Genomic DNA, 11,777 nt, shown 5'->3' with positions numbered 1-11,777 from the left:
CCCCCCCTCTTCCCTTTCGTTTTGGGGATTGTTTTTCAATATAGTAATAGTTAATAAGTTTTTAATTACTTTAATTAATCATTTCAATTTGTCATAGGCAAAACATATTATTAATTTGAATAAAATTTAATTATTTTATGTCAAGTCCTTGTTGTGTGTATGGATTTAAGTCAGTTCAAAACACACAAACGTTTCAAAAACAAACAGAAAAAAAAAAAATGTCTTTATTAAATAACAAAAGGTAATAAAATAACTGTGGAAACATGTTGAATACTATTTATATATTTTTTCTTGAGTCATTAATAGAAAATAATCAGTTTGTTCGATTGTTTTTGTGTAAAATCATTTCCAGTGGTTGATTTAAAGGAATAATTTTTCGAACAAAAACAGAAAAAGAAAAAAAAAATTTATTATTTTATTATTGAAAATTTCAAACCTTTTTTATTTATTTATTACTTTTTAGTACCTTAACTTTACTTAATAAAATTCTTAAACACAAATAATCTGAAATATTTTTTTTTTTTCATTTTCTAATTATCTAAACTTTGTCCTCCTTATTCAATTCAATGTTTTTTTTTTTTTTTTTTTTTTTTTACTTTTGTTGCTTGATCGGTATTCAAATAATTGTTTTTGACAAAACAAATCATTTGTTAATGTATACACATAATTATTTTTTTATATATAGAAAAAAATTAAAATGAATATTTTTAAGAATTTTATAAAGAGAAAAAAAATTTATTCATCATTGAAACAAAAAATCTTTACTAAACTAAAATGAATTATTAATGAAATAAACTTATTTTTGTTTTTAAAGCGATCGAGCAAATTATTTCATTTGTATAAACATGGGTGGTAAACGGTTTCCATTTGATGAAACTAAAAATATATCACAAACTCAACGAACAAAAAAAAAATTACAACTCAAGGATGTTGAATTCTTCTCTAATCCCACCATGTATTATACACTTAACTATATAAATCGTCGTCTCCGTCGTCTTGAAAGTTTCCAGCTTGATCTCCTCCCGTTCCCTGGCCAAGATTATTATTTGCAGCAGTAGGAAATCTGAAATTTTTTTTTTTTTTAAAAAAGTTAAATCGTTTAATTTACAAAAAAAGAAACAATAAACTTTTATCATCAATGATTTTGTTTGCTTACCTAAAATTGGTACCGAACCCCCTAGATTGTTGTAATGTCTGGGCGAACATTTCATATTTTCGAATGTCATTATCTGATACTGATCGTCTAGCATATCTCATTGCTTCTTCAAAATGAGCTTTTGTTATTTCCGGAACTGGATCATCTTCATCTGTCTGTGTGAGATAAAAAAAAAAAAAAATGTCATGCAATTAAAAATGAAGCTTTTAAGCTTTTAATTCCTTCTTTATCTCTTGTGAAATATTACAAAAAAAAATTTTTTTTTTATCATCTGGGTAAATAATTGATATTTTCTTAATGTCTTTATAATTACCTCCATAGCTGCTGAATTAGGATTCATAGTACGTTCTCTTTCTCTACTTATTTCAGCCTCGATCGACTGACGAATGGCTAATTTACAAGCACGCTGGCATACTTCAGTTATGTCGGCACCTGAGAAACCGTGAGTTACTTTGGCGATGTAACTAAATTGCGAAAAAAAAAATTTATTATTATTATTACAACAACAGTCAGTATCGATCGAAAATCTTATTCCGAAAAAAAAAAAATTTTTTTTTACCCCAAATCAACATCTTTGGCGATAGGTGATTTTCTTAAGTTTGCTTTGAAAATTGCTTCTCTAGATTTCTCGTCGGGCAGAGGAATGTAAATCAATTGGTCTAATCGCCCAGGACGTAAAATTGCCGGATCAATTATATCTGAAAACAGAAAAAAAAAAAAAAAGAAAAACAAATAGTAATCCACGTTTTTTTTTTTTTCACTTAGCGACTAACGGTTTAAATAATTACCCGGTCTATTTGTAGCTCCGATAATAAAAACATTTTTCTTGGCTCCCATACCATCCATTTCCGTTAGAATTTGATTAATTACTCTGTCTGCAGCACCACCTGCATCTCCTAAACTACCGCCTCTAGATTTTGCTATAGAATCAAGTTCGTCGAAGAACAATACGCAAGGAGCAGCCGAGCGAGCTTTATCGAAAACGTCTCTCACGTTGGCCTCAGACTCTCCGAACCACATAGTTAATAATTCTGAAAAAAAAATTTTTTTTCCCGTCCGTATAAAGTTTCAAATTCAGTAGGGGCAGCATAGTTGCAAACTCGTTACTAACCAGGTCCCTTTACGGAAATGAAATTTGCTTGACATTCATTGGCGATAGCTTTGGCCAATAAAGTTTTACCACAACCGGGAGGACCGTAAAACAAAACACCTCTGCTAGGTTGCATTCCAAATTTAAGAAACTTATCTGGATGTTCAACTGGATACTGAACAAGCTCTTGTAACTCTCTTTTGACATTTTGAAGACCTCCAATGTCGTCCCATGTAATATTTGGAACTTCCACAACAGTTTCTCGCAATGCACTGGGTGTACTTTTACCCATAGCATACTACAATGATGGAAAAAACAATTAAATACAAGAAGAAGAAGAAGAAGAACGTGAAAATAATTAAAACTTAAAAATGTTATTTCATTACCCTGAAATTTTCCATAGTAACAGCTAAAGAATCAAGGACTTGTGCATCAATTTGATCATCTTCTAAATCTATTAGATCCATTTTTTCTCTAATTTGCTGAAGGGCGGATTCCGAGCACAATGATGCCAAATCGGCTCCAACGTGACCATGAGTTTCCGCAGCAATTTGTTCCAAATCCACATCGTCAGCTAGTTTCATGTTCTTTGTATGAATGCGCAAAATTTCTAATCGCCCTGTAGCATCCGGTATGCCAATATCTATTTCTCGATCAAAACGGCCAAAACGTCTTAAGGCCACATCGATTGAATTCGGTCGATTTGTTGCCGCCATTACGATGACGTGAGAGCTTTTTTTCATTCCATCCATCAGAGTGAGAAGTTGCGATACTATCCTTCTCTCTACTTCTCCGTGAGTTTTTTCTCTTTTCGGGGCAATAGCGTCCAATTCATCAATGAAAATTATAGCGGGAGAATTTTTATCGGCTTCTTCAAATGCTTTTCTTAAATTACTCTCAGACTCTCCAGCCAATTTACTCATAATTTCGGGACCGTTTATCAAAAAGAAAAATGCACCAGTTTCATTGGCCACGGCCCTTGCAATTAAAGTTTTACCGGTACCTGGGGGACCGTAAAGAAGTATACCTCGCGGAGGTTTCACTCCGATGGCCTTAAACAAACTTGGGTGTCTTAAAGGAAGCTCAACCATTTCTTTTATTTGTGCGAGTTGTTTTCTACAACCCCCGATATCGTCGTAGCCGACAGCATTAGAAGCTTCTTCTTCTTCTTCTCGCTTTATGGGATCTCCTTCGCTATGAATGACGGTATCTGGTGCTACGATGCAATAGGGTTGAGGATCGGTTTCAACAACTTTAAATTCGACGGCTCTCATTTTTCCTCTTACAATAAAAACATCATTTTTATGGATTGGTCTATATGCCTCTAAAAAGTATGGTTTGAGGAAAACTTCAAACAAGTTTCCAGTTAAGCCCTCAACAGTATCATCTATGGGCAATACATGAATACGAACTCCATATTTCACTTCAGGGCATGACTGAATAGAAACAACATCTGCTATTCTAACTCGAAGATTGTTACGAACAACTCTGTTCATTCGAATTTTTTCATCAGAGCAAGTATCATCTGATAGTACAATGCAAACAGTTTTTCTGTGGCGTTTTCCTTTAAGTAGTACTGTATCTCCGCGAAAGAGCTCTAATTCATCCATTTTGGCTTGAGATAAGCCAACCACTGAGTTGTCATCATTGATAGCTTCTTCTACCAAAAGTCTATTGGGGTGTTCTTTTTTACGAAGAATAGCTGTTGCCAAATCATCAGGACTGTAACATAAAAAATACCATCAGGACTTGTAATTGCTTTATATTAATATTTTGTGGTAGAAAAATTAAGTTTTTATTTGATATGAAATTTAAAAAATCGATTTTAATTGGAATTTGAATGATTAATTCTAAAATTTTATTCTTCAAATTTATTTTCCACAGAAAAAATTTAGCTCTTTTTTAAATCTTACGCAATAATAAAAAAAAAAATTAAAATTCATTGAACATTAATTTTAAATAATACTCAAGATTAATAATGAAACTTATAATTGTAATATACAGTAAATTTTAGGCACAAAAGAATCGGAACTTTTTTTGTCTCAGCATAAAACGTACTCCTTTAGTAATGAGTAAGATTTATTGACGAAATTAAAAATAATGTTACAATTAATTTATTTAAAGATTTTAAAGGTTTTGCAAGTTTAGAAATGAAGATGAGAAAAACAATTTCGTAGAAATATAAAAATCTATCTTTGAAAAAATTATCAGTGACTACACACCACGACATGATGACAACGTACAATTGAACAATTCGAACGAAGCTATCAATTCCCGATCATATTTCAGAAAGTACGTTATAAGATATTATACGAACCTGAAAAATTTAATAACTGATTTGACTTTAAAAAAATTTCTTACCTTTTACCTTCAGCCATAATGTATTTAACAGGAAATTTTTATAAAAAGATTCACAATATATAAGCTTCTCTGAATTGACAACTTTAAAGAAATTTCAGTGTGCCCAACTTACTCCTTTGACACTTACAATAATCCCATTCGTCGATATTACAAAGGAAACCGTTCCTTTGAGAGGTTTAGCCCGCAAATTGTACATACAGGGCTGCAATGTAAATATTGTGAAAAATTATTTTCGATAAAGGAAATAAAAATATATTTGCTCAAATTTATAGGAATGAGGTCATTGATAACATTTATTTTTATTTAATGTTATTAAGTTTTAATGTTTTTTCAAGTTTAAAAGGTATTTAAATAAGTTAAAGGTCATTCACACATGGACACTCCGCCATATTCTCAGTGAAAATGGTCAATAAAACAAAAATATCAGGTAAATAAAATGAAATTTAATGGTATTTAGTTAAATAAATTAAAATTTAGGTAAATAAAATCAATACTATTTTGTACGGGTTTATACTGAAAACAAATCGTTAATGGAATAATTTTTGTAAGTATTCTTGAACTTTTAATTTGCACTCAAAATTTGTACCACACCAAATTTCGTTTAAAAATTAATTCATTTGTACATTTTTTTAATTTTAAATAATTTAATTAAATTTATTATTAAATTTATTAAATGATTATAAAATTTTAAATACTTTACGTAAAAGTCTTTAAAATTAAATAAAAAATTAATACATAAACTAAATTGCATAAAGTTATTTTACTCAATTTTATTTTTTTTCTTTGCTTTCAGTTAAAAACTTGCAAGAATAATTTTTATGAAATTGAATGTAAATTTGAAAATGATAAATAAACAAGGAAAAATGTCCTTCAGTAAAGATTGTTCAAGTGCTCTTCACATGCTTGAGCATATCCAGCAAACTATCAATAATACTGATGATGTTCAACTCCAAATGCAAACTGCAGAAGACATTAACATGCTCATATCAGTATTTAGTAATCCTATTCTAAGAAGTATAGTTTCTATCGAGGTGAGTTTATAGTTATCCCATTAAAATAATAAAATATATAGATCTATAAACTTAAACATTATAATTAAAGAAAAAAATTTTTTATTTAAATTTTGTTCTAATTAATATTAATTTTTAATTTAGGATTCATTGGGAGAATTGAATCAACAACTTCAACAGCATCCTTCGATATTACCTGTCGATTTGTATGTTACACCATCTGGAGAACTATCGTTAAATGTGGTACCTCCAGACGAAATGTACGATTCCCAATTTGATTCGAAATTTGTTGCCAGGCAACAATATGATGATCAGACAGTTCCAATTGCTAAATTATCCAATAGTTCATCTACAGATACTTCCACTTCTCCTCAGGTAAATTTTAAGCATGATTCAAATTTTGTTTAATTATAGTTTACTTGTTTGTTGTACTTTATTTTTAACCATGCACAAATTTATGATTGATAATTATAGTAATTTTTAGCTTTAACAAAATATTCGATTTATAATATCATTTTTAATTTTGAAGATTAGATTTGGAGTAAAATACAATGAAGGGTTTTTTTAACAATGAAAACTATAGTTTATGAAAATATTCAATTATGTGCATAATTCAACTTAAAGTTGCTGTATATATTAAATAGAGAGAAAAATGCTTAAATCAGTTTAACTTTTAAAAATATTTTTATTATTGTAAAATGATGTCTATTAAATTTAAATTTATTGATTTGAAAATATATTTTAAATCATCTCTTAAAAATGTAAAAAAAACGTGACACTCGAATCACGTGTGTCTACAATTTTACATAAACGTGATTGTTTGAAAATGATTTTAAATCAAGAACGTTTCTTTTTCTTTTTAGCTTGAAACCCCTAGCACAACAAATGGAACTTTACCCCCCATTACAACTCAAACCTACGCTATAGAATTTCAGAAAGCTATTGAAGAATCATCTCGCGGTCGCGATATTATCAACGTTCAGGTAAATAATTTTTTATTTTAATAACAAAAAAAAATACTAAATACATACATAATGTCGTTTTGATATTTATTTAACTATCTAACTAAATTTACAATTTTAAATTTTGTCTTCCAGCTTTTTAAACCGGAAGGAAGCAGTTTGGGATTTAGTGTGGTCGGTCTTCGAAGCGAAGAAAAGGGAGAACTTGGGATTTTCGTACAGGATATTCAAAATATGGGTATTGCCGGAAGGTAAGTGAATTTATTAAGTTATGTGTAAATAATTTTTGAATGCGCAGAGTAAAAGCTAAAAGATTTGATTTCCTACTACATGTAAGAAACACTCGAGTAATATTAAAACGCGTGGGTGTATATGAAATGTTTTCATTATAAGGAAAAAAGGTTTTGATTGCGGTTGGAAAAAAAAAGAAAAGTCGACCATTTAAAAAAAAAAAATTTTCATTTCGATTTTCTTTTTTTTTTCTTTTACATCCGGCATTATAAAATTTATATCGAACGTATTTCATTTTATTATTTTAAATTAATATTTAATGAGGCGAGTTCGTGGAAAAGACGACTCGCGAAAGAAATTTTATGTACATTTATGTATGAATAATTTTTTCGTTCGTTAATTTTTTTATTTAAAATTTTTTTTTTTTTACCAAGAACAATGTGGTGAAACATTTAATTTTTTTTCTTTTTTCTTTTTTTATTATTATTATTTTTTTTTTATTCGTTTCATATGCACTCAAGTTAAAGAGGTAGAGGGGGGCAAAGAGTCGTGTGGAAATTTTTTATTCATGATGGAAAGCTTTTAAAAATTTGCAAGTCGAAAATATGCTTCCGCATCGACGTAACTCTTCTACCTCCGCTCACAGCCATTTTAAATAATTTTACATTTTAAAAATAAAAAAAAAAAAATTTGGAAAATACACTTGGGGTGAATATGAGGCAAGGGGTAGGTGGGAGGGGGGTCGGGGAAAGTAAAATAAACGCGATTACGTTCGTGTGTGTGTGTGTGTGTGTGTGCGTGTGCGTTTTCCTTTGCAAAACCTTTCGTAATAAAGAAAATTTTTTTTTTTTTTATTGCTGTTCGCTTTGAAAAATTATACGGGTTTTATTATTATTATTATTATTATTATTTTTTCTTATATGAAAGGAAAAATTAAAACGAAAGAAAAATGAAAGTAAAAACGTTTTTTACACGGTTTCGGGATGTGCTTTAAACGTCGAACGAACGAACGAACGTGTTTAACCTCGGGAAAATCAAAAAAAATTATTTTCCGTTTATTATTATTATTATTATTATTATTATTATTATTTATTTTTTTTGCGCGTGGTGTATATTTAATTATTTTTTATTCACGAATCGTTTGCACATATTAATTAAAAAATTATTTTGTCGAAAAAGGGCGGCGGTTATTTATTACGGGAAAAAAGAAAAAAACTCTCTCTCTCTCTCTTCCGGAAAATTATTGAAATTAAAATAGTCGTCATTATTATTATCATCATCATCATTATTATTAAAGGAAGAGTGAAATTTAATTACGAAAAAAAAAAAAAAGAAAAAAAAATTATTATAATAAAATAGATTGATTTTTTTGAATCGAGACCATTTTCTTCTTCTTCTTCATCTTCTTCTTCTTCGTCTTCATTTTCATCTTCTTCTTCTTCATCTTCTTCATCTTCTTCTTCTTTCTACTACCTTTTAAAGTAAATCGTGAAAATTAATTTTTTTTTTTTTTGTTTTTCTCCATTAATATTCTCCATCCGACTGGAATTTTAATTAATACTCACCCTTGTTTCTTTGGAAAAATTTTTTTTTTGTTTGTTTGTTTGTTTGTTTTGTTTGTCTACGTACACGTGTATTTACTTACTTATTTTTTTATTATTTTTTATTTTTTTTTGGGGGGGGGAGGGCGGGAGAGGTTTTATTTTATACTCAACGAAATAAAAAGCCAGAGTTTAAACTTGTTAATTTTTCATTATGTTTTTTCCATTGCCAAAAGCGGAAGTAAAAGGCGGTAGCGGCGGCGGCGGCGGCGGCAAAAACGAGTAAAAATAATAATAATAATAAAAGCAATTTTTTTTTATTTTTATTTTTGAATGAATTTAAAAAAAAAAAAAAAAAGAAAATGAATTTTTTAAAATAAAAAAAAAATTTTCAAAAGTTGTTTGTTGCAGTCGTTGTTGTTGTTTGTCTGGTTTAAATTTTTAACAAAGCGTTTTTTTTTTTTTATTAAAAAAAACGTAGTATTAATAATAATAATGATACAAAAAAAAAATACGAGGGGAATTATTATTATTATTATTAACTATTTTTACCAAAGTTTAAAAAAAAAAATAAACGTGAAATGAAATGAAATGATGAGTAAGAAATTTTCTTTTTTTTCAATTGGAAATAGCAACGAATTTAAAAAAAAAAAAAAAAATTTTTTTTCGTCTACTGCTGTTGCTTCGTTAAAAAAAAAATTTGTACGAAAAAAATGAACGTGAGGGATTTGGATTATTTGGGAAATAAGATTTTGGAGGGAAACGAATGAGGATTACGACGTTAGTTTTTCTTTTTCTTTTTTTTTTTTTAAATGAAGTGTATTAACCTTTTTTTTTTTTTTTTCATGACCGTTTCAAACGTAGACAAAATAATTTTTTTAATTGTGAATGTCTCCCATTTGATTAGGGTGTATCCGCCATTTTTATTCCCTTCCCTTCCCCCTACCCTTCCCTCCCATCAATCCGTAAAAATTAATTTTATTACATTTTCCAAATTATTTGAAAATTGTTTTTTTTTTTTCCCCCTCGAGCATAAAAACATTTTTAAACAACGTATAATTTTAAAATTTAAAAATATCAGGTTCGGGAAACGGCTGTTAAAAAGATAATAATAATAATGATAGTAATGATGGTAATCGTAAACGGTTATTTTGAATTTTCGTCGTCGCTTTAAGGGATACGTTATTGCGTGTAAAATAGAAGCTTCGAGAAACACAAACACACGGACGCACATTTTTCGACTCGTGCGCGTTTTTTTTTTAAATGGCGGACGTGTTTTTAATGTTCTCGTTTCGAAAATGAATATTTATTAATTGTGAACGAATTCGAAAAGAGAGAGAGGGAGAGAGAGAGAGAGAGAGTTTGTTGATGAATGATTATTGGGAATGGTAGAGAGAAAAAGAGAGTTAAGTTAACTTAATCGGTTGTTTGTTAGTTTCACAAAATATATATATATATATAAATTTTTCCGAGGATCAACGTCATGCGCTTTGGATTCTTTTTTTTTTTTTTTCTTTATGTTTAAGTTTAGAATCAGTTTTGCCGTCATCGTATAATGGTTCGGACAAGGTGTCGTGGCGCGTTCGATTAAGGGTGTGTGTTTTTTTTTTTTTTTTTTTTTTTGTTTTTGTTTCGTTCGTTTGTTTTTTATTTATTTAATTCACTGGGAGTTTGTATAATTTATTCAATGCGAAACACGGTCGTGCGGGAACATGAAAAATTCACCGACTGTTTTTGACACATAAACATGGCCACTCGAAAAAATCGATAGCGTTTTTTTTTTTTTTTTTTTAAATATTTTTTTATATATATTTTCGTAGAGGTTTTTTTAAAAAAAAAATCGTTGCCGTTTTTTTTTCGTTCTCCTCTCTATCTCTCTCTCTCTGTCTCTCTCTCTGTCACTCTCTGTCTTTCTCGTTCGCTCGCGTGTAAAAAAAGAAAAATTTGAAAATTTTTCGTTCGTTTCGCGAATGTTTTTCCTTTTGAAATGTTGTAATTGTAATAATAATAATAAAAAAAAAAAGAAAAATACGTGGACGAGGGAGAAAAAAAAAAGAAATGGTTAAAACGAGATGCATTTTTCGCGGATTTACGACGAAATAAAATCAACGAATTTATTTTAGGTTGGTTTTAATTAAATAATTTTATTATTATTATTATTATTATTATTGTTATTTTGTTATTAACGATTGATGACATGATCTCGTTTCACGTTGAATTTCGTTTTTGTTTGTTTTTGGTTTTAACGGTTGTAAGAAGGAAACGGAAAGGGACGGTCGTAAGTGACATTTTTAAAAACTGACCGAATACTTGTCGGATCTACAGGTTGTTTTAATATTTTATTCCGCGTGTGCACGGGTTGTTTGTTGCAAAGGGGGTAAGAAACGGTAAAAAAATTAACAGTATGAGTTCTCTTATGTTTATGTTTATGTTCTGTTATGTTTATTCATGTACTTATGTATATATATAATAATGATAATCACTCCGGTTTTTTTTCCGCGATTTTAAAACGAAAGTATTGGGAGCTTAATAAAAAAAGAAAAGAGTTGTTGTTGTTGTTGTAGTCTTTCAAAACGACAAACATAAAATTCGACGATTGTTATTTGGGGAGAAGGGGGTGGGTGGGAAATTGCACTCGAAATTTTCGTTAAAAAAATTATTATTATTAGTATTTCGGGAGTAAACGTGTGATACATACTTTAAAGTTAAAATTAAAGTTGATAAAAAAACCGAATAAAAAAAAAAAAAAAAACTTTTTTAAACTTTTTTAAACTTTTTTATTTCTCCCACCACCCCCACCCCCACCCCCCGTTGTTTTTATGGTTATTAGTTGAAATTTTTTTTTTTTTTTGTTTTTAATCGTAAAAATTTAAAAGAAAAAAAAAAGAAAAAAAGCCATTAAAAAAAAAGTCACCGAATTCATTTTTTTAAAAATAAAAATTATTACCGAATTGTGTTGAAAAGGGGGGGAGGGGAGGGGGAAATTTTTTTTTTTTTTTTAAATTAATAAATTACCATTGATTAATTAAATGAAAAAAAAAAGAAAAAAAGAAAAAAACGTGAGCTGTTAATAATGTAAGTTTTTGTCTACAAGTTTTTTTACTTTTTTTTTTTTTTTTTTTTTTTATGAAAATGAAAACTTTGGATGATGAAAATTTTCCTTTGAAAGAGGTTCTGCTTTTTTTTTTTTCCTTTTTCTTTTCCCAACGTAATTAAATTAATTTTCGACCTAAATAATTTTTCTCCCATTAAACAAAAAGAATTTAATTAATTCTTAATGGGTCGGATGAAAAATTGCATTGAAAAAAAAATAAAAATAAAAAAATAATAACGTTCATGATTATGATGATGATGATGATAATTTTTATTATTATAAATTAATCGTGATTATGATTATGATTATGATTATGATGATAATAATTTACG

At 28.7% G+C, this 11,777-nt stretch overlaps 2 protein-coding genes across 2 annotated transcripts in view; one reads left to right on the top strand and one right to left on the bottom strand.

Annotated features, from left to right (window-relative positions):
* Window positions 1-966: 966 nt before the first annotated feature.
* On the bottom strand, window positions 967-4,624 carry Phum_PHUM180850 (uncharacterized protein; the record flags this gene model as incomplete). Its single annotated transcript, XM_002425148.1, has 8 exons — window positions 967-1,063; window positions 1,157-1,311; window positions 1,470-1,620; window positions 1,716-1,854; window positions 1,945-2,187; window positions 2,268-2,544; window positions 2,633-3,968; window positions 4,608-4,624. 8 exons carry the CDS (start codon window positions 4,622-4,624, stop codon window positions 967-969), a joined length of 2,415 nt encoding a protein of 804 aa, XP_002425193.1.
* An 846-nt stretch (window positions 4,625-5,470) lies between these two features.
* Window positions 5,471-11,777, top strand: part of Phum_PHUM180840 (uncharacterized protein) — a gene marked incomplete at both ends in the record, with an annotated part of 32,065 nt that continues 25,758 nt past the window's right edge. The window contains 4 exons of the mRNA XM_002425147.1: window positions 5,471-5,638; window positions 5,762-5,992; window positions 6,481-6,600; window positions 6,715-6,830. Coding sequence (XP_002425192.1) covers window positions 5,471-5,638; window positions 5,762-5,992; window positions 6,481-6,600; window positions 6,715-6,830 — 635 coding nt within the window. The remainder of the gene's footprint in view (window positions 5,639-5,761; window positions 5,993-6,480; window positions 6,601-6,714; window positions 6,831-11,777) is intronic.

The sequence above is a fragment of the Pediculus humanus genome, genomic scaffold, assembly GCF_000006295.1.
Source record: "Pediculus humanus corporis 1103172107529 genomic scaffold, whole genome shotgun sequence".
Lineage (NCBI taxonomy): Eukaryota > Metazoa > Arthropoda > Insecta > Psocodea > Pediculidae > Pediculus > Pediculus humanus.
The sequence above is the reverse complement of the archived record's forward strand: the minus strand, read 5'-3'. Positions and strand labels throughout refer to the sequence as shown.